Source organism: Sminthopsis crassicaudata, chromosome 2 (genome assembly GCF_048593235.1).
Source record: "Sminthopsis crassicaudata isolate SCR6 chromosome 2, ASM4859323v1, whole genome shotgun sequence".
Taxonomy (NCBI): Eukaryota; Metazoa; Chordata; class Mammalia; order Dasyuromorphia; family Dasyuridae; genus Sminthopsis; species Sminthopsis crassicaudata.
Genome location: NC_133618.1, coordinates 48,970,383 through 48,993,919, shown reverse-complemented (window position 1 = coordinate 48,993,919; position 23,537 = coordinate 48,970,383). Strand labels below are relative to the sequence as shown.

Here is a 23,537-nt window from a genome sequence, read left to right as displayed (position 1 = left end):
GTTTTTCTTCAGAGCCTACAGACAACACGAAGCTGAACTGGAGGAGTGAGCCGCAAGCTCCCCTCTGCTTTGTACCCACTGAGCTCGCACTCACTTTTCCATCCCTAGAAAAAGCTGCCCTGTGGAAGGAGGGGTCATCGTTGATGTCCAGAGGAATTTATTAAGCTCTTGATGTACGTGACAGTAGTAAGTCTCCTAGCAGTAACATAAAAAAAATAAAAGCTTGGCTACAGAGCCATCGACTCGTTCCTGGCCTTTCAGCCTGGTCTCCTGCTCATGCTAGGTCATGGCGGGTCTTTTCTGTGCATCGAGTCCTGAACAGTCACAGCCTGAGCTCCGTGATGCTCCCCAAAGCACCCTCACCCTGCACGGACGGCTGCCACCACCCTCCAGAGACCACACACAGCTTACAGGGAGAGGTGGGAAGGAGGGCTGAGGGCTTGCTGCCCCTCGGTGTCCTGCTTCCCCTTTGCACTTCTCTGTCCGGCCCCTCAAAGTGAAGCTGGACAGCAGCCTGTCCATCCAGCGCAGCAATCCCCTACTGATGAACCTCATTCCAGGGGTCCTCATCAGCTCTAAGACAATAAGGGAGAAGAATAGGCTAGAGGAGCTTGTGCTTTAAAGGTGCTGAAATGGTGCTTGGTGCCCTTCTCCCTTTGCCCCGTGCTGCGTTATTAATCAATGACAACTGGAATCCCTCTGCTCATTTTTTTTCTTATACAGTCTTTTTGTCTTTTTCAGGATGGTGGCAGTCAGGCAGGTTTCCCTGTCCAAACAGCCCTGAAGCAGGGAATTTTTCCTCAATTTCTTTTTTGGAGATTTTTCATTTTTATTCTGTGTGTGTGTGTGTGTGTGTGTGTGTGTGTGTGTGTGTGTGTGTGTGCATGCGCGCGCTCCCAGATTCTAAAACAGTATACAAGAGGGGCTTAATGAGTGTTGGTCGGTTGATTGATGCCATTACTCAGATGCTCTAATTGAGTTACTGGACCAGAGCTGCTTGAAGCCAGCAGGTAATCTGAATTCAGCTTGGCTTCCTAGTGGGGCTGGCTGGCCCTGTGGATTTGCTTCTAGCCCCCTAATGCACATGCACAGAGCACATTTTTTTTTCCTAGTTGTAATCTAAATCAGCCCAAAAATCTCTCAAGAAAGGAAATCTACTAGTTTCACTTGGCAGTTGAGCAGGTTTTTTGTTTTTATTAACCGGTATGTAAATAAACCTCAAACCCGTAACCCTGGACTTTTCCTAATCTCCCATCTCCCGAGTCCCCTCCCTTTCTCCATAGCCACAAAAATCCTGTGAATTCTAACCCCAGTGTCTCTGTCCCTTCCTTTTATGCTTTCTCAGGTCCTCGATCTCGTCTTCCCATCACTGGCTTCTTTGATCCAATTTGGTCTTCCTAGATATTTCTGCTCATGACACATACACACGGGCAACTAGGTGGGCGCAGCAGGGAGAGTCCTGGGCAAGGTGAGTTCAAATCCTGTCTCAGACACTTACCAGCTGTGTGACCCTGGGCCAGTCACTTCACCCTGTCTGCCTCGGTTTCCTCATCTGTAAAATGAGCTGGAGAAGGAAATGGCAAACCCAAAGGTGGTCATGAAACAACCCAGCCACAACAGTACATATCCACAGCCCTTGCCTCTTCTTTCACAAAATGTCTTTGGCTACTACTGTCTATAAAAGAAGGCTCAAACTCCTTAAGACGTCTAAGGCTTTGGCCTCCACCTGCTTTTCTGGGTTATTTTTCTTTGCACCTACATATACATATACATAGTCAAGCGAGGCGACTGAGGGTTCTCCAGGCACAGCCTGCACTTGACCTTCTGCAGAGGTTAATCCTCTTTCCTCTGCCTGAGATTCTCTTCAGGCCCTGTATCTCCACCTATTTAAATCGTTTGGAAATCCAACCCTTTAAGATCCAGCCCAGACAACAGCTCTTTCATGAAGCCTTCCTTGCCCCCCCTGCCTTCCTGTGAACACCCGTAACATTTTATTTGTACCTCTCATTTTTATTTAATCATTTTCATTCATATCCAACTCTTCATGACCCTTTTTGGAGTTTTCTTGGTGAAAATACTAGAGTTCTAGTATTTTCCTTCCCTTCTCCAGCTTATTTTACAGATGAGGACACTGAGGCAAACAAGGTAAGGTGACTTACACAGCTCGTGAGGGTCTGAAAATGAATTTTAACTCATCCTCCTGACCCTAGGCTCGCATGTGGCACCTATCATATGGCCACCATTTGTTTTAGTTACTTTTTTGCTTTTGTTACCGTGCTTGCCAGCCTATAAGCTCTTGGAGGAGAGGGTCTCATCTTCACCTCCTCTGCAATACCTATTCCAGGTAGTCGGCCGATTGCAAATGCTTGTTGTTGAACTGCATGGCCCATTCTGTCACAGATTAGGAGACACACTCCCAGGCCCCCAGTGACCTCAGTCCGTGAAAACACAGTCTGCAATACAAAAATAGTGTCAAGTGGCGGTGGTTTAAATAGAACATTTATGAAAGGTTTCCTGTGTACCAAGAACTAAGAATACAAAAATAAAAAAAGAAGAAGAAGAAGAAGAAGTGAGATGGAGGTGGGCTGGTAGAGACCAAGCACTGTGACAGGACCTTCTTAGGACGAGCAGGTTCTCACCCATCACTGAGCTGGTCTAAACAAGCACTAGAGACAGACTGGTCCAGAGACCCGTTCTATTTTCTGTTCATCGTCTTTGGCAGATGCTAACCAGACATTGCAGATCTTTTTGATTAGATCCTGTGTGTTGCAAATGTTCTCCTTTAAAGGGTAGTTTTCCTCTCAGATCTGTGGACAAGGAAGGAATTAGTGGCCAAAGAACTGGAGTTTATTATTGAACACAAAACAGCTAATTTTGATTATATTAAGTTAAAAAGTTTTCATACCTACAAAATTAATTTATTAGGTAGAGTTCTCAACATTCCCTTTCTCCCTAGCTCCCATCTAGGATCATACAGCTGCCATCCCTCTAAGCCTTTTTGTTTGGTGCTTTGAGGACATTTATCCACAGCCTCCGGTCTCTGAGCCAAAGGAGGGTGACTATTTGTGACCATACGTCTCCTTTATTCTCTGGGTCACCTGTGATTTTGGCTTTGTGAGCCGATCTTCCTGGGACGCCAGGTGCCCTCACTCTCGGGTATCCAGGTTAGCGAGGATGCCCGCCCTGAGCCTCTCCCTGGCCCCCTGGGCTCCCAAGCTCCAGACCAGCTGCCTCCCCTCTTCACTCTCCCTCTTGCCTCTCGCCCTGTCTCCCTCCTTTATTTTAAATGTCACTTCCATTTGTTTTCCCCACTTTTCATGCTCCCTGGCAGGAGACACATGTCCCTCTTCAGAGTGATTCATTTTGCAGCCTTCGCCTCCGATTGAGCTCCGCGGTGACAGGCGCCATCCTGCGTCAAGCCGTCCATCTGGCAGGAGGTGTCGATTGTCGGGTTTGGAGGCAGGTCGGGAAGCATTGTGGGCTTGGCACGTGGCACCAGAACCCGTGCCAGGGAGCTGCCTGTCAGCACTGGGCAGGGCCCCAGGCTGGTGACACGGAGGCAGCTGGGGAAGGAAAGCTCCCTCTCAAAGGGTGAAGCTACTGCTCCTCTGCAGTGATTTCTTCTGCTGGGGAAAGCACGGCTGACATTTACATGGCATATGTACATCATTGTATCTGAGAGGCAGTAACCCTTGAGACCTGTAGAAGAAGGGTTGTTTTCTCATTTCCTAGAGGAAAATAGGATTTCAGGCATATTAAGTCATTTACCCAAGATCACCTAGAACTGATTGAACTGGGACTTGAACTCAGGTCTTTGGAGTCCAGTATTCCCTCCATAAAGTTACTAAATTGGGAATTTCTCGAGGGCAGAAGCTGTTGCATGTCTGTCTTTGTACCTTCAGAGCCTGGTATGTAGTGGACAGTTAATAAATGCATGTTGGTTAATTAAGGGATTGGTCTATCTCCCCTGTGCATGTACAGATTAACCAACACTGTGTGTACTCTGGTAGTGAGAAAGACTGCAGTGTTCCTTAGGGTTTTTACTTCTTAATAATGCAACTGTCTGTTTATCTGTTGTTTGGGCTCCATTACCTAATTTTAGGAGATGACTGCTATGTATTAAAATCTATATATTCTTCTAATTAAAGGGTTATGCTCTTCCTTCCCATATGCAAGCAGACTCCCACACACACAGACTTGTAGGGAAGCGTCTATCCCTCTCTGAGTCGCAAATACGCTCCTTTAAAGATAGTTTTACCTCTCAGATATGTGGGTAAGGAAGGAATTTGTGGCCAAAGAAGAACTGGAGCTTATTATTGTACGCATAGTAGATAATTTTGGTTATATTAAGTTAAAAAGTCTTTGTACCAACAAAACTAATGCAAATATTCTCCTTCTTTAAGTACAGAATAGAATTCCTCTAAACTTTCCTTTTGCAGTATTGACTGTCATTTAGGATTAGACAGTCCCTACTCTCCATCCTCCCACCCCCCCATCCTGTTCCCTTGAAACTTTCTGCTCAATGCTTTGAGGACACTGATCCATTGCCCCAGATCTCCACACCAAAGAAAGCCAGTTATTAAAGACAATATTTTAGCTTGCTTACATCCACTAGAAACCTCCCTATTGTACTCTGGGTCACCTGCAATTTTGGTTCTTCCAAGATCTGTTGTTCCTTGATTCCTAGCATACAGTATCCATGGAAGAAGATTATCAAGTGAAATAATATGTGCAAAGCTTTTAGAAAAATACAAAAGTTAGTTATTAGACTATATTCTTCTGAAATATAAACTTCATAAGCATGGGGACCCAAATCTTACTGCCTTGTAATGTGCTCTACAATAGTGATGTCAAACTCTTTAGAAGTGGGAGCTACTCCTCATTTCTAATATATATACAGAATTGAATTAAATTTATAAGAGTACAAAGCATTTCCCTATTGATAAGTGGTCAGATAAAGAAATTAAAGCCATTTTAGCCATATGAAAAAATGCTCTGGATCACTATCGATTACAGAAATACAAATTAAGACAGCTCTATGGTACCACTTCACAGATCTCAGAATGACTAAGATGACAGGAAAAGATAATGATGAATATTACAGAGAATATGGGAAAACTGGGACACTGATACATTGTTGGTGAAACTGTGAACTGATCCAGTTCTGGAAAGATATTTGGAACTATGTATGCCCAGAGGGCTGTTAAACTGTGCATATGTTTTGCCAGCAGTGTCTTTACTAAGTCTGTATCCTAAAGAGATCATAAAAATGGGAAAAGGGAGAAAAATTTCTGTGGCAGCCCTTTTTGTAGTGGCAAAGAACTGGAAACTGAATAGATGCCCATCAATTAGAGAATGGCTGAGCAAGTTATGGTATTTGAAGATAATGGAATATTATTATCCTCTAAAAATTAACGAGCAAGCTGATTTCAGAAAAGTCTGAAAAGATTTACATGAACTGATGCTAAGTGAAATGAATAGAACCAAGAGAATGTTGTTCATAGCAACAATATTATGTGACGATCAACTGTGATGGACTTGGCTCTTCAACATTGAGGTGATCCAAGACAATTCCAATAGACTTGTGATGGAGAGAGCCATCCACATCCAGAGAGAGGACAATGGGGACTGTATGTGATTCAAAACATACCATTTTCACCTTTTTTTGGGGGGGGGGTTACTTTTTTTTCTCCTGGGTTTTTTTTTTCCCTTTTGATCTGATTTTTCTTGTGCAGCATGATGAATATGAAAATCTGTTTAGAAGAATTGCATATGTTTAACTTACAATAGCTTGCTTGGTGTCTAGGGGAGGAGGAGAGAAAAAACTTTGAAGCACACGGTTTTGCAAAGGTGAATGTTAAAAATTATCTTTGCATGTATTTGAAAAACTAAAAAATTATTATTTAGAAAAAAGAAATGGAAGCTATTAAACCATAAATAAGCATCCCTGAAGGCCACATATCAACTTGGAAAACTATTTGTTAACATTATATATTAGTTATGTTACTATTATTATGCATTTTTATTTACTTTGTCAAATATTCCCCAATTAAATTTTAATCTGGTTTCAAGGATAGTCAGGAATATTGTAAGCTGCATGTCTGAAACCTCTGCTTTACATCCACAGACTTTAATAAGTGTTTGTTGAGTTAAATTGAATTAAGCAGCAAAAGAGTATGAATGGTTTTAAAGCCTTAAAAAAATACAACAAAACAATACCAATTAATGTTTCATCAGCCCTTTATATACTGATACATACTAAAGTACCTTGAGTTTGTTCTTTATTGAGCAATATATCTTAATCAAACCGCTTCTTTGTCCCAGTTATCCTTTTCAAAGGATGTGAGAGAGAATACCAGTGACTGAGAAATAAATGGCTATATTATATACAAGGATTTTCAGAAGAAAACTTGATATTTATAAGGTAGCTATACAATTCTTAGTAGCTATACAAATTCTTAGTTTCTAGTCCAAGATTTTGATTGATGTATTTTACCTTACATTTCTTTCCCACTAAATTTGAATAGTAGCTTACAATGTAGAAATGACAGGCTTCTGACCAGGAATGGAACCTACCTAAAAAAGCCTGATTAGAATGATTTGCCTGGAGTTTAGCAAATCTAACAATATTAAATTGAGATGGAAATAGTGCCTATTTATATCCTAGATATCACAGGAAGTAGTAATGAAGGAAGACTGTCAGTTGAGACATAGAAGAAAAGGAACAGAAAGGAAGGAAGGAAGGAAAGGAACAGAAAGAAAGAACAAAGGGAAAGAAGGAAGAAAGAGAGAATAGAGAAAGGAAGGAAGGAAGAAAGAAAAAAAAAGAAAAGAAAGAAAGAAAAAAGAAAGGAAGGAAGGAAGAAGGGAAGAAAAAAGTGAAGGAGGAAAGGAAGATAGATCCATGATCTCAGAATTACAAACAAGATGAACTAAAAAGCCTAACCTAAGGAAACAACTTTGATCTCAATTGTCAATGAAACATAGTGGGTTAGTCGCTCTGGAAAGATAAAAGAAACAAGAGATGAAATTAACTGATAGTGGGAAAGTAGATTGAGTACTAGTATATTAATTAATAAAAGTTAAGGAAACTTACCACATAAGGAAACTCAGGTACCAGAGATGGAGGATGTGAAAATCAATGAAGGTAGGAACAAAACCAATGTATTCAGTTTCTCCTATGTACTATCTGGAGAAGAAGAGAAAATGATGAAGAGTTTGAAAAAAACAGACCACAATCCTGACAGAAAAGTAGCATAGAGTAGTGATAGGAGATTTGTGTTATCCAGACTCTGCTGGAACTCTCAGACAAAAACAGAGCAGCTAATAATTTCTTGACTTTCCTAGATGATCATTTCATCCTTCAAAAGGAAAAGGAACTAATAAAGGAAAAATTCTAATTTGGATCTGATTCTTGCTAACAAGGAAATAATAAATTGGGGTAGAAATTATGGGAATATTGAAGGAAATGACTTCTCTGAAAAGTATGAATAGTCTAGCATATACAATAAAGTTTAGGAAGAATCAATATTAAAGGGTTCATGAAGTATAACTATAATGAAGTCATCTCAGGAGAAATGAAGAAGAGCTAAAAAATGAAATTTGAAGACACAAAAAAAGTTCTAATGTAGAAAAGGGATAGTGATCTCAAGAGATGAATGTGGATGTACTTGAAACTCCAATCCAGTTTAGGTTTTTTAAAAAGTCAGTGACATTTTTTGGTTTTAGATAATCTTCATTTCCAAATATATCCCTCCTCACTCCCCATCTAGCAAATCTTGATATAATTTTTTTGATATAAAGGGTTAAAAAGAAAAGAGGAAAAAAAAAAAGCAGTGCAGGAAATGTGCTCAACATATCGACTGTATCTCATAGCATATGCAATATTTTACACCCCTCATTTCCCACCTCTGTTAAAAAGGGAAGAAGGTATATTTTCTGAGCTCTCCTTCAGGGCCAACTTTGATCAATATAAATAATTATACAGAATGCCTATTTTAGTTCTTCCTGTTGACATAGTTACAGCCATTTATGTATATTTTTTCCTGGTTCTGCTTGCTTCATCTTGAATCAATTTATAAATAGTCTCACTATGATTCTCTGACTTCTTTACATTTGTAATGTTTTATGGTACAGAAATATCCCATTATTTTGTGCACTACAGCTATTCAGTAATAATTTGTCAGCATTGACTTTGTCTCCAGAGCCACAAAACTTTCCAGTTTATATTTTTAAAGATTTTTATAGTTAATAATAATGATAGCTAACATCTAGATACTGTTTCTAAAGTTTACCATTCACTTTACATGCACTATCTCATTTGATCCTCACAACAACCTTGAAATAGAGATGCTATTTTCATTTAACCTATGAAGAAACTGAGACCTAAAGAGGTTTAATGTCCTGCCCCACTGTTTGACATTTTGATTTCATTTTCTCTGCCAAGGAAAATGATCTTTGGATTTGAAAGAACAGAACAAAAATGGTTGATGGGGAGTTGATTGACATCCAAAATAAATTAGGAGATAATAACAGCACCTAGCAAACCTTGATGACTCCCAATCATCTGGTTCAGACAATATCCTTGGGTACCAAAGACTGACAAAAGGTCTGAGGTCTCAGGGGATTGGGGGGTCCAGGGTATCTCCTGGTATCTTCAAATCAAACACAAAAGTAATCATATGTGTTTTGGTGTCAACTTGGAAAGAGAGCTCTGTTAGAATGTCCTATAGACAGCAAAACGGCAGGTGACCTGAAGCTGGGAGGGATAACTAAAACACTAGATGACTTTGCACAAGCCCTATCATCCATACCTGGGAATGCTCTCTCTCCTCTCTTCTACCTCTTAGTTTTCCAAGATTCAGCTCAAGCTTCACCTTCAATGGGAAGGTTTTATCAGTAGTTCTGGTCTACCCAATCCTTTCTGAGTTGATCCTTCATTTACTATGTAGCTTATATTTACCTAGATATCCATTTGTGGGCTTCCCCATTAAAATGCCAGCTTCTTGAGAAGAGAGACCATATTTTGGGTTGCTGTTGTAGTTTATTTTTTTGCCTTTCTTCGTATCCCCAATGCCTAGCATAATCTTGTTGATTGTAGAGAGGATCATTTTTCAGATATTGATTGAACCACACGGCCTCTGAGCTCCCTTCTAATTCTGAAATTCTGTAACTCTAAGACTATCAATTGTTGTTCAAGAATGTCCAACTCTTCCTGACCCCATAAATCAAACTTTCCAGAGGGTTTTCTGGGCAAAGGTAGTGGGATGGTTTGCTTTTCCTTCTCCATTGGATTAAGGCAAACATTAAGTGATTTGTCCAACAGCTAGTAAACATCTAAGGCCAAATTTTAACCAAAGTTTTACTGACTCCAAGCTCAACACTCTATCCACCAGGCCACCTCCCTCCCTCAGAGGTTTCATTGTTGTTGTTCAATCAAGTCCAACTCATTGTGAACTCATTTGGGGCTTTCTTGTCAAAGATATTGAAGTGGTTTGCCATTTCCTTCTCCAGCTCATTTGACAGGGGAGGAAACTGAATCAAATAGGGATAAGTGACTTATTCTGGGTCACACACCTAAGAAATGTTGGGCCAGATTTGAACACTAGATCCTAGACCTAGTGGGTAGACCTAGATACTCTACCCACCGCGCCACCTGGCTTCTCGATTCAGTGATTATCATCTCCCTTTTGGGGGTTTCCTTAGCAAAGATGCTAAAGTGATTTGTCATTTCCTTCTCCAGTCCATTTTTTTTTTTTTTTTTTTGCTGGGACAATTGGGGTTAAGTGATTTGCCAGGATCACACAGCTAGAAAGTGTTAAATGTCTGAGGCCAGATTTGAACTCAGGTCCTCCTGACTTCAGGGCTGGTGCTGCTACCCCACACCAATTAGCTGCCCCTCCAGTCCATTTTACAGATGAGGAAATTGAGACTGAGAAAGGCTACAGAATTTACCCAATGTAACACAACTAGTAAGTGGTTGTGGAAAGACCATCCTCAGGGGTCCTCTCCCTCTCATTCCAGTGTTCCTTCCACTGTTCCAAAGCCTAGTCATGAGAACAACTATTGAAAAAGGACTTGCTTTAAAAGGATCCCAGGAGATAGTCTATAATTTATCAGGAATCCATATTCAGAGGCCACTTTGTATGTAAAACCAGAGAAACTACCACTTTTCAATGAAGTGACTGATCTGCTTCTTCAAGGATTTCTGAGCATTAATAATATTTAAGCCAACGTCTTCAGTATCATCATGAGGTTCCTTATTCATTTTAATAATTTCTCTAATAGCCTGACGAGTGATAGTTTTCTTTAAAAATGATACAAACATTAGCACACGTATTGTGCTGTGCTGGAATTACAGTAAGTGGAACCCAGCCAACGCCGCATTGAATAAATATTGGTTGTGAAGCTTTCCAAGAAGATTTTCCTTCTTGAATTTTCTTATGCACATTTCTCATTTTGCTTCTCACCTCAACTTCCTCTTCTGATTCTGAATTATGCTAACTCAAGGCTCTTATTCTTGAATTTCCCCTATTGCAGTTGTTCCTCCCCTACTAGAAAACTCTCTAGCTCCCAACTTTACCTGACTCCATTGTGATCACCAATATCCATAGTTTGCCATAGATATGCTCTATGCTCTCTGCTTCTCTCATTTTCCAGATATCCTGATCTACTTCTGCCTCTCACGTCCATTAAGATGATTCCCTTTTCCCCACTGACTTTTGGCCAAGATGGAAAATTTCTGCCCTGACTTGTCTAAGTACCTCTCTTTATATTTGCTCCTTCTGGGAGCTCATCCATCTTCTTGGATCTAGCTTCTATCTCTAAATTATTCTCCGCCTCATCCTTTCCCATTCTGACCAGTCCAGTTATCTTCCCTAACCAGTGAGACTGGGCTAATTAGATGTACAGACTCCATATTATGTTCAGTAAAACATGGAGTCCTTATCAGCATTGTAAGATCCTGGTCGTCAGGAAGGAACTTCAGCAGTGACTCAGTTAGAATCTAGTCTTTCTATACATAAAGATGGATGGATGGATGGATGGATGGATGGATGGATGGATGGATGGATGGATGGATGGATGGATAGATAGATAGATAGATAGATAGATAGATAGATAGATAGATAGATAGATAGATGGATGGATGGATGGATAGTCTTTATATAAAGCCTCAGTTTTTTAAGTGAGAAAGCTAAGACCTAGAACAGCTAAGTGACTCTAACTCTAGTGCCTTTGCTTCTCAAAAAGGGGGAGTTGTATGACCTGCAACTCTTAAATTGATCATTCTCTAACCCTGTGTGTTCTCTCATTTGACTCTAGCTATTCATCTTCCTTTGTAAATCATCTACCTAGGTAAACTTCCCCATTATTCCGAATTATACTCATCCGGCTGGACCCAAAGTGCACAATTCAGATTCAATTTCTTATTTTTCTACCCAGTCAAATGCTATACCGTGGAAGCCTCTCCTCAGGTCCTACAGCTACCTGCTGTGAAATCCCATGGGCTCCTAGTCTATATCCCCTGATAAGGATATTTGGATTTACTCGGGATCGGGGTTTGTGGACAGCTAGATATTGATTCTGGCAAAGGAAATGGCAGAACCACTTTGTCAAGAATGCCCCAAATGGGGTCACGAAGAGTCAGATGTGACTGAACGACAACAATAAAACATTGATTCGTGTTATTGTAGGTGACACTCTCAGAAATCTGTCTAGTTAAGAAGTGTATGAGATATGGAGAATGATTGTGTCACTCGCTGATTCAAATCAGGTAGAACCGTTAAGCCCCTTTGATGTTCATAGCATGGTTTTCCATACTGAAGGAGAGGGGTACGGGGCAGTCATTACAGTGGGTAGCCTGACATGTGAACAATGAGTGCTTATTAAGCAGATATAGGACAATAAGTGGACTGTCAACACAGTGTGGGGGGAGGGAAGATGCTGGTCCAGTTGGGTCTAAGAGCGAAACCTCAGCAGTTGGTAGGAGAATTTTTGAGTCATGAGACAATGGGAAAGAAATACAGGAATCGTAATGATGCTTCAGTGAAATGTTCTATATCATTATGCTTGCTAGAATGTGGCACAGATATTTTCAGCCATTAATCAGAAAACAAAAGGAACTGAATGTGGCAAATTATTTATTTGCTAGTAATACATTTTTAATTGCCTGTTCATTCTAATGGGGTTTGCTGTAACTATGCCTGAGTGCCGTGGCCTTGTGTTATTGATTCCTTTGAATTCCAGAGGGAACCAGAATATGGTCATTGGTTAGGAGGGATTGGGAGTGGACCACATGTGTCAAGTGTCACTGGATGGGGCAGGGGAGGTCACAGCTGAGAACACCTGGCATTAGGACATTTGTTTGAGGCAGGCGACTTTGGGAACCAGTAGAATTCTCAGGTGGACGTCTGCCTTTGTCCTCTACTATACAAAGTGGGCTCCACTCTGTCCTCCAATTTCAAAACCCAAGAGAAGTGTCTCTTGTAGAGATTGAGGAAATTTGAGGTTATTGCAGATCCCAGAAGACAGTCCTGGGAAATTGGTCAAAAGACACTTTTTAAAAGGGGAGAATGTTTTGTGGGGTGGCTTGAAATGAACCTTAACTCATCCTTCACAATAGGAAAACATCTTCCTCACTCCCTTTGTTGCACACACACACACAGAGACAGTCACTGCCAGTATCCCTTTCCCAAACCATATAGGTGTGAAACCTCCCCAGAACATGTTCATGCCTTTGGTTCTTTTACAGCCCCAGGTTCCTCTTCACAAGACTTGACATTCAGTCCAGACTAGCCAGGACTAAATGTCTTCTTTTTGTACATTTGGGACCATACTGACCATCTCGAATGTATTCAGTCATTCAATGGATAGCACCTCCTATCTGACAGGTTCTCTCCTAGGTGCTGGGGATACAAGTAGAATGAATGAAATAAGCCCTGCTCACGAGGAGCTGGGACAATAATGTCCCAATTTATAATCAGAATACATACAAAAAATTAAATACAAGGTAATTGGGAGGGAAGGGCTCTAGTAGTTAGGAGGAATCAGGAAACAGTTCCTACAGAAGGTAGTGCTAGAGCTACACCTTGAAGGAAGGAAGAGAGGGATTGTATGAGGCAGGGGTGAGGAAGAATTGTATTCCTGGCTCTGGGTGTGTTTACGCCCCTTACCTTACCTTACCAACAACAGTAGATTGAAGTACCTGAAATGTTTGTTCTGGAGAAGACTTGGAAGTAAAGAATTGGGGAGAGACATAAGTGCTTCTTCAAATGTATATAAAGACTGATTGATCTTAATTTTTTTTTTTGTTCCCAGAAAACAGAGCTAGACCTAATGGGTCGAAGTTATAGGGCATCAGATTTTGGCTAAATATGAGGAAAATATATGGATAATTACAGATACCCCAAAATGGAATTTCTGGTCTTAAGTGTTTAGTGGAGGCTGGGTGATCATTTATTGTAAATAGTTTAGAAGGGATGGCTGGACTTAATGACCTCTAAGACTCCTTCCAACTCTATTTCTGTGATTCTCTTCTCATTCGTTAAACACTCGAAGTAGGAAGGGAGGGCAAACTACCAAAAAGCCAAATGTGGGGAATTATATGTGAAAATTGAGTTGAGCGTAGAAACCCTCTCATCATGACATTCTGCTGGCCATGGTAATAAAAATCCACATGAGAAATTTTCTGTATAAAAAGTAGAACTTCACAGGAAGATCTCCCCATAAATGTTTAAGCCCATCTTTTAAACAAAAAACTCCCAGCTTTCTCCTAGCCACTTTAAAGATCGACACTGGCTACATTGGCCAGCATTTTTACAGCAACCAGGTATGTAGGTTTATTTTGCACACATGTGAACACACACACAAAATCACGTCCTCACAGGTCCATTCCCATGCCTGTGGCAGGAAGGAAGTCCAGAAATAGTCTTGATCCCACCAGCAGCTGCCAGTGGCACACAGATGTTACCTATCCATGTAAGGTTGCCCACCCAAGGGGTTTCCAGGAACAGTGTCACCCACAATCGGGGCTGCACAGCTGCATCCAATCACAAGTCAGCACAGAGTAGAGGGGCCATAAATTGCAGCTTCCATCCCAAGATCCCCTGGTGCTGATGGGTAAGCCATTGTTGCTGCAGGAAGCCATAGCTGTAACCCTGTCAGCTTGCAGCAGGATGCATTAACAGCACCATGTTATTGCGTGATAATGGCGCCATTAAGGCATATCACCAATGTACTCCGTCGTGTCCGCTGATGCTTGCTGGTTGTGGGCAGATGTACACAGACCTATAAGGCTATTAGGCTCATGTTTATTCATAAACAGCACCATCTGTTAAGGCCGCGATTGGGGATTTCTCAGCCACATCCAATTGCTGGCTATGCAACATGACACAACTGGAAATACCAAAGAGTTAATCCCCTGCAACCTCCCGGAGCTTGGGCCGAGCCGCGCGGATTTTAACATAGCCTTGCAAATGGCCACTTGCCCATGCGGAGTAACAGTTCATATCGGACACACGATCGAGAAAGGTCATTTCGCTTCTTTTACCTGTCCCCGAACCCCTTGGGATAAGGCGACCATGGTCACATAAATCCGGCTGGTCCTTGTTTACCAAAATGCATTAGCATACGGTAGATGGATGAGTGGCTTATGGAGGCCTCGTGGCTATTGAGCTCTCTGATTTAGAGCACGTCCTCATAAAGCCAGGGTTGGATGCCCATAGAGAGAAAGCAGTTTGGCTCTTTTTACATCCTTCCCATGATTCCCCAAGTTTCAGAGGAAAAGCATGATGACTGTATTGAAACTTCTGAAGGATTGGCCCTCAGATGGAAGAGACAGAACTCAAGGCCAATGGGTGGAACCAAACAAAAAGGCAGCTATCGATAAGCAAAAGGAAAAACAAACTTTAAGGTGAAGGTGTTGTGCCGGATGAGCTCTCGGGCTGCTTACGGCTCCACGACTCTCTGAGTCCATCGGTGGAATGATGGACTGCCATTTGAGTTAATTAAATTCCTCCTTCCTAGAAGTGTTCAAACTGAGGTCAGGTGACCATCTGTCAGACATGCTGTAGAAAGGATGCGGTACTGGATGGGAGATTGGATTAGGTGACCTCTAAGTGCCCTTCTAGGGTTGAGTCTGATTCTGTAAAATGTGGGCCATTGGCCAGAAGTGAAACAATCAAATCTATCACCATTACTGGAAAATCAGCTCAAAATGGTGTGTCATCAGTTCACAGTAAGTGAAGTATAATCATTAGTGAGAGGAGAGGGAGGGGACGTGGGGGCAGCAGAGACAGAGAGAGAAATCAAGAGAGGAGGGGTCCCCTTCCCCTTTGCTTGCCTCTATGTCATTGGAATAAATTTGCCTCAAATACAGACTACATAACTCTCAGGAACCCCAAAGAATTGGATATTCAACAGGTGCTCTCTAAGCAGATTTGCTCATACCCCCAGGAGGGGGGCAGTAGGAGCTTTTAGGACTCTGCCTGTTCAGATGGCCAGAACACTCAGATTTGACCCTGGACAGTTCTTAGGAAAGTTACTCTCAAGTGACTTCAAAATGCTTCCAAAATGTCCTTGAGTATTTGCGTCACTTGTTGTCTCTGATTAAAACTCAACTCCCAGGGGCTATACGCCTGTATATAGTAGCTGTTCATTGAATATTTGTTGGTGAAATCTGGATTCATCACCCATTTCAAGACAACATATTGAACAAGTGTGCTTTTCATAGTGGTGAAGGTGGATAAGTTCTGTCAAAATACACATTGGCCCAGCCCAGGTAAGGTTCGATTCTTTTTTGATGGAAAGGACAAGATTATTATGGCAAAGCATGGGAACCAATGCAAACATATATTTCTATTTTGTGATATCACATTGCTGAGGACTTTGCATTTCATATGTGGATTGCCTGATTCCGTGCCAAAGTTTACAGAATATGAACTATTGAATCAGGGATCAGCCTGCTCTCACTGGCTTTGTGACTTTGGGCAAACTACACTCTACTATGAAAAATCAAAGCATGCACGGGGGAGGAGATAAATGCAAAATAGATGTAAAAGAATTTGGGGATCTAGGGCAAACAACGGTAACTAAGGCGATGGGAATAGACCTCATTTAATGTAGGAGGTAGTGCTTTAGCTGAGCCCTAAAGCAAGCCAGGCATCCCGAAGGGCAAAGGTGAGGAAGAAGTGCCTTCCAGGTTTGGGAAATAGCCCATTCCAAGGCATGGGATATTGTCTGGAGAACAGGAAGTAGAACAATTTAACCAGAACACAAAGTGCATGATGGGAAATAATTTGTCCAGAAAAGCAGACTGAATCCAGATTGGGAAAGGGCTTTGAGCACTAGAGAGAGGAGCAAGAGTTGATATTCGGTTCTAGAGATAATAAGAAACCCTCGGTGAGTAGGAGAATGACAAGGTCAGTTCTGCTGCGCTTTATGAGTACCAATTAGGCAGCTCCATGGAGGATAGAATAGAAAGGCAACAGCTTGAAGGAGGAGGCTCCATTAGGAGGCTGTTGTAGTCATCCGGGTGAGAGCTGATTGCATGATGGGAAAGAAGGGGATGAATACAAGAGGTAGTGTAGAAATAGAATCTGTGAGACTTTTTGGAAATGAGTGTTACTGGTATAATGAAGAGTGAAGAATCAGGAGTGACTTTGGGATTACAACCTGGGTGACTATAGACAGATGAAGGTGTCCTCAGTAGGATTAAGAAGTTCAAAAGAGGAGGGAGCTCGAGGGGGAAGATTATGAGTTTGACTTGGCAGACAATGAATTGGAGATAGTGACAGCATATCCAGTTTGAATGGTTTAATAGATATTCAGTGATGTTGAGACTGGAACTCCAAAGAGACCCACAGGCTGAACATTTAGAGCTAGTCGTGATCTGCATAGAGATGATAAAATCCCTGAAAAAAAAGGCCCAGGACAGGCTTGGGAGACATTCACAGTTAGGGAGCAGCAGAACATGAATGATGATCCTGAGAAGGACCATCCATCATTATACATAATGGTTTGCATATTGTCTTTCCATTAGAGTGTGAGCTCCTTGAAAGCAGGGACTGGGTTTTTTTTTTTTTTTTTTTCTTTATATTAACAGAGCTTAGCACAGTAAGTGCTTAATAAATACTTATTGGTTATAATAAGCAAACAGTCATAAAAACCCGTCTTGTGTTGTCTGCATAAGGACATCCACCCAATCCAAGGCTGCTAATCCACCACATTCATATTCTTTCCTTTTTCCATTCCTATCTCCTCCAAATCCATAACCAGAAAGTACTTAGTTTCTAGCCTCTTGGAAATAACTGGTCCCTCTAAAGATGCAAATATTTTTGTCTTTTCCAGAGAATACATGGCGGCCTACACCATCCCTTCTGAAATTATGTTAGTCGAGGAAATCCCACGGAACCAGATGGGGAAAATCAACAAAAAAGATCTACTCAAGCAGTTTTACCCTGCTTAGACAGACCCAAGGCCTGGCCTCCACCTAAAGCCAAAATGACCGGGGCCCTCTTCATCAGAGTTTGAAGCTGCCCATTTGCTCTTGTGAGTCCCCCCAACCCTTCACCACAACGTACCTTTAATAACACAATGTCCTTCTATGATTGGGCCTTGGAAAGAGGCAAGAACAGAGACATCTCTTTTAATCACCTGTTTCAGAGCTGCTTAAACAGAATTAAGCAATGGAGTGTATTAATTTTAATCTGGTTTTTTCTATGTCTGATATTTTTCTACAGTCTTATTAAATGCAGAGCTTCCCTCCTACCTTTCTTAGAAAAAAAAGGCCACTTTTCATGTTCTCTTCCCAATCAGTACCTGAGGATGTTTTATCAATCTTGCTTTTTAAATAAGCCTCCAGTGTGTCAATAGCAGAACTCCAGCATAAAGGTTCCGTATAGAAAGGGAAAGTCAGCTAAGGGGCTGCTGGGATGCCCCTCAAGTGGCTCTCCACCCCTCCTCTGGCTCTGGTCTTCCAAAGCTTTTCAGTCAGTAGGGATGGCAGTGATGGCGGCCAGTTTCCAAGTGCTTTGGAGTGGAGTTCCCATATCAGTAGGAGTCTCCCCAGCCCATCAAGCAATACCAATCGAAATGGCACATGACCTGTACAGGAGTGAAAGAGCAAGCCCTGCTTTCCCTTCGAGCTCCACCCTCACCACTGACCCATCCGCCAAACCTGGACCCATTAAGGACTTCATTAAGGACAGGCCATGCAGTCTACCCAGACTCTTGGCTCTTTACATGGTAATTGGAACAGTTGTAAGATATTTGCAGTTTAAGCCTGGGATCATTTCCCCCAAACCAGAATATAGGCTAAGTGGTCATTACCTCAGCAAGTTAATTCTTGGGCTAAGTAGCCTGCCCCGCAGACTATTTAGTAGTCACTTCTGTATCATTCTCCAATAGGAGAATCCGTGTGGGTGACACCATTAAACTATAGAGTAAAAAGCTGGCTTGACACCTTCATTTCCTGGGGAGCTAACTTCCTCATTGCCTATGTAGGAACTTGGGCGGGGGGGGGGGGGGGGGGGGCAGAACTCTCATTCCCTTCCCCGCTCCCAGCCTCCTCTCTCTGGGATGCTCATCTTCCATACTGTTTATATCGTTCAGCCTCAGGCCATATGCAACTCATCCCCAGATGAAATTGCTGTTTAAATTAAACTTCTCTCCTTAGCCATCTTCACTGATGCCTGCTAATTTCTTTCATTCCTTTCCACAGTTTTCTGCTGACTTTTTGCCACCTTTTGGGGGGGGAGAGGAGAAATGGGGGGAGTGGGCTGAGAGGTGAGGTTTTTAAATTTCTTTATGGAGCAGTCAAGCGGACCATCATTTAGGAGGATTTAATCTCTTTGGGAGAATTTCTAATAACCCACTGTAAATTGATATGTGTCTGTTTGCATGCCCCACCACACGCCTCCTTCTGTTTTCCTACAGATGTGAAGATGCAGTAATTAGAGAAGCACAAATAAATACAAACTGCTCCTAATAACCCAGACTCATCCCAGGGGCGGGGGGGGCGGGAGGGGGGCACTCTCAAGTTTGCTTTCTCTCCCTCCCTCCCCTTGTGGGATTCCAGGTTACATTGGCCATCAGTCCCTCTCTCCCCCCTCCCTGATCTTGTCACCCAAAGGGGCCCCCTCGCAGGAGCTTCAATGGCAGTCAGGGAGAAGGCTGGGCGGCCACCCCTTGAGAATGGACCTCCAGCCCTTTCCCAGCCCATGCGTCATTTACGGATACTGAGCAAGACCAGCCCCATGGGCAGTGCGAGCCCTAGGGAGAAATGAAATTGCCCCAAGGTGGAGTGCAATGGTGAGAGCCTGACCGTGGACCAAGAAGCAAGAGCTCTGCCTGGGTCCTTGCTCTGGAAGATAAGGTGTGGTGAGGAGGGTGACGGTCCGGGAGAAGAAAGAACCACCCAGAATCATGCAGCCCTGAGCTCACTCCTGCCTTGGACACCAAGTAGCTGTGTGGCCCTGGGCAAGCCACTTAATCTCAGAGCAGCCTCTGTTTCTCTATCTGTGAAACGGGAATAATGAATGCTACCTCAGGAAGCTGTTGTGGGTATCAAATAAAATAACATATTTAAAGAGCTCTGGAAATGACAACTATTACAATATCCTCTTTCAGTTTGGAAAGCACTTTACATGCGTTATCTGATTTAATCCTCACTAGAGCTCAATGAGGTAGTTTCTGGTATCCCCACTTTACAGATAAGGAAACTGATGCTCAACTTAAGGGATTCATCAGGTTATACAACTAATCAGTGTCTGAGACACTTAGGCCCTGACTGAGACTTGAGGTCTTTCCGATTTTAAGCCCAACATTTTGCCCATTGTACCTTTTAGGGACCTTCTATCAAAAGCTTATGGGGGGGCAGCTAGATGGCGCAGTGGATAGAGCACCAGTTCTGAATTCAGGAGGACCCGAGTTCAAATCTGGTCTCAGACACTTAACACTTCCTAGCTGTGTGACCCTGGGCAAGTCACTTAACCCCAGCCTCAGGGGGAGGGGAAAAAAAAGCTTATGGGGTTTATAGCCAGAAAAGAATAAGATCAGTGGTACCCCCAGACAACGATGTGAAAGCATGACACTCCCCTGATGTTCTCACCACCAGGACTCTCTTTGGCTTACTGCTATAGTGCAGAAAGTTAGTTTGTCTTAAGTTATATTGTTATTGATCATTAGTTTTCTTCAAGTATTGGTAAATTCCAGAAGGGCAGGTCTTAAAGCCAGCTCCTTCTCTGTTAGAATCTCAGTCCTTGCATGTCCCTATCTGAGTTTCTTAATGAAAGCAAATTAAGATTCAGAGAAGGAAAAATAATCTCTCTGGGTCTGCTTTCATAGAGCTGATACTAATCTAGGGGTAACATTGCACTTTTTGAATCATTCACTCATATTAAACACCTACTATATGCTGGATGCTGGAGATAGAAATACAAATAAAGAAATAATCTCTCCTACAGGAGTTTACATTCACTGGGTATAAAATAAGAAAAACAGAGGGAGGGCAGGGGAGGAGGGAGAGAGAATAGAGTGGATAGATAGATAGATAGATAGATAGATAGATAGATAGATAGATAGGTAGGTAGATAGATAATGACAGAGAGAGAGAGAAATGGAAAGAAGGAGAGGGGGGAAGGGAAAAGAGGGAGAGGGGGAAAAGAATAAATAGAAAGATAGATAAATAGAAAGGAAATGACAGGAGGAGAGAGAATAAATAGAATGGATAGATAATAGATAAATAGGAGATGACAGGGGAGAGAGAGAATAAATAGATAGATTGGATAGACAGAAGATGACAGAGAGAAAGGGAAAGAAGGAAAAGAGAGAGAAAGAATAAATAGAATAGATATATAATGACAGAGGGAAAGAGAGAAGGAAGGATGGGAAAAGATACTAATAGAATGGATAAATAGAAGATGACAGAGAAAGGGAAAGAGGGAGGGAGAGAGAATAAATAGAATGTGTAGTGGACAGTATATAGATAGAAAGATGACAGAGGGAAAGGAAGGAGAGAGAATAAGTAGAATGAAAGAGATGACAGAAAAAAGAGAAGGGGAAGGGGAGAATAAATAGAATGGCTGATAGAGAAAAAAGAAAAGGAGGGGCAAAAGGGGGAGGGGAGAATAAATAGAATGGATAGATGATGGACAGAAAGAAGATGACAGAGAGAGAGAAAGGGAAAGAGGGAGGTGGAGAGAGAATAAATAGAATGCATAGACAATATATAGATAGAAAGATGACAGAGGGAAAGGAAGGAGAGAATAAATAGAATGAAAGAGGTGACAGGAAAAAAGAGAAGGGGGAGGGGGAGAATAAATAGAATGGATAGATGATAGACGGATGAATAGAAGATGACAGAAAGGGAAAGAGGGAGAGAGGAGAAAGAATAAATAAAATGGATAGACAATATGTAGATAGAAAGAAGATGACAGAGGGAGAGGAAGGAGAGAGAAAGAATAAGTAGAATGGATAGATAGATCATTATCTATGAATGAAAGATAGATGACAGAGAAAGAGGGGAAAGGGAGAAAGAATAAATAGAATGAAAGATAGGAGCTGATAGATAAAATAGATGAATAGATAAGACAAAGTACATACAGAATAAATACAAAGTATTGGGGGGGGGCATTCAATTGAAGCAACAGGAAAGACTTTTAGGAGGTCCATGCCATTTGAGCTGAGTTTTGAGAGAAGCTATGGACTCAGGTAGAGGAGAGAAGGGCGTGTGTGTATTCTAGGCAGGGAAAATTCTGTGCAAAGGTATGGAGATGAGAGATGGGTTGTTGTGTGCAGGGGACAGAGAATGCCTAAGGCTGGTTTGCGTGACTGGTCATCAACAAGGTTTGCAGCAAATTCCCATTGATCCGAAAGTCTGATGTTATTTCTCCCTGCCCCGCTCCTCACCCCAGGCCCCATATCAGTCACCCTGGCCTTCTCCTCATGCCTTCAGCAAAGGCTGACAGCTGTTTCCATGCCCCCTTCAGCCCTGCACAAACATTGCTTTCTTCAGATACTCCAGCCAGCCAGACCCCACTGAAATGCTAAGACTCTGCTCTCAAATTAAAACCAGAAATCAGGTATCAGGGGAAGACTATTGCTGACAGCTTGATTAAAAACCCATTTGCCAATCTCTTCCCCTTCACTCACTCAGTCCTTTTGATCTCAGCTTTTGGAGGCCTGGGAAGAGAAATGTTCCTGGAGCGTCTCCACTGGGTTCTGATCCACTGAAAAGGAGATGGGAACAGTTTGAGTGGAATTGATGAATGGGACACACACTTCAGGAGCTTCATGACTTCTCCCTATCTAAGAGTAGGGAGAAGAACTAGCTATGTTCCTTAAAGGGCATTTTTGATCTTGCATCAATAAAGATTCTGTTATTACAACAATTAACAAAATTTTAGGTTGCCAGTGTAAACAAGGTGCAGGATGAAGTGAAACTTGTAAACAGGTAAAAAAAAAACAAAAAACAAAAAAACAAACAAAAAAAAAAAAAAACCCTGAAGAAGTCAGAAGAAAAGGGGGAAGGAGGGAGGGAGAAGTAATCCAAACTTCCAAACAAGCACCAAACATTTACCAGCCCCTAGGCAGCATGGGAAATGAAGGCAGCTCTTTTCACCTATTACCAACAACATACTCTGGGTATGTTCTTAGACAAGTAAGCTATAATCTTCCAAAATGAAGAGACCTGAATTCTAGATATGTAGCAAGCTGGTGTGGGGGACCCTCCTAAGATAGACTGATCAGGGAGCCTCAGTTTGCAAGATCCTGTGTGGCAACTACAAGGCTTTATCTTGCTGCACTCGAACACAACTGTAAGACTTTATCCAAGACAGGGTTCAACAGGGAGCTCAGGCCCTAAATAGTCAATCAACATTTAATAATCACCTACTATGTTCTAGTCACTGTGCTGAGCACTAGTAATATAAATACAAAAATACAGTCTCCTGACCTCAAAGAACTAACACTCTAATAAGGCTTTAAATATGTCCCCAAAAAAGTGGTCATAGAAGAATAAGTAAAGCCTTAGACTCCCAAGCCACCTTGACCTACCAGCCCGACAAGCCGATCGCAAATCACAAATTACTTCCACCATCTGCTTTCTCTACATTTGGTCTCAGGCCATGAAGAGGGGCTGGAAAAAGACCCAGAACCCTGAAGATTTGGCCCATGCATATTCAGGCTGTCCAGATTTAATTCTGAAGTTTAATTCTGTCTTTGCCATTGCTTGGAAGTTTTTTTATTCATTCCTTATCGATTCCAGAAATGGATTTCCCACAGTGACTGGATTCTTCCTCCTCAAATCTTCCGTCATTTCTCCTTTATTCTTTTTAAATGTTTTATCAATGCTCTTCATTCTCTTGGTATCTGTCTCTGTTTTTCCCTCTGTCTCACTCTCTCTGCCTTTATCGCTCTATTTGTGTCTCTATTTGTCTCTGTCTCATTCTGCGTGTGCATCTCTTTCTTTCTGCGTGTGTCTCTCACTGTATGTGTATCTTTGTCTCTTTCTGTGGTATCTCTGTCTCTCTCTGTTCTGT

At 42.0% G+C, this 23,537-nt stretch overlaps 1 protein-coding gene across 2 annotated transcripts in view; it reads left to right on the top strand.

Annotated features, from left to right (window-relative positions):
- The window catches only part of ACSF3 (acyl-CoA synthetase family member 3), a 233,076-nt gene extending 214,395 nt beyond the window's left edge, over positions 1–18,681 (top strand). For both annotated transcript variants that reach the window (XM_074286183.1, XM_074286182.1), the window contains exon 10: positions 17,347–18,681. In XM_074286183.1, the coding sequence (XP_074142284.1) occupies positions 17,347–17,464 (118 nt within the window). In that variant the 3' untranslated portion in view covers positions 17,465–18,681. The remainder of the gene's footprint in view (positions 1–17,346) is intronic.
- The last annotated feature ends 4,856 nt before the right edge of the window (positions 18,682–23,537 follow it).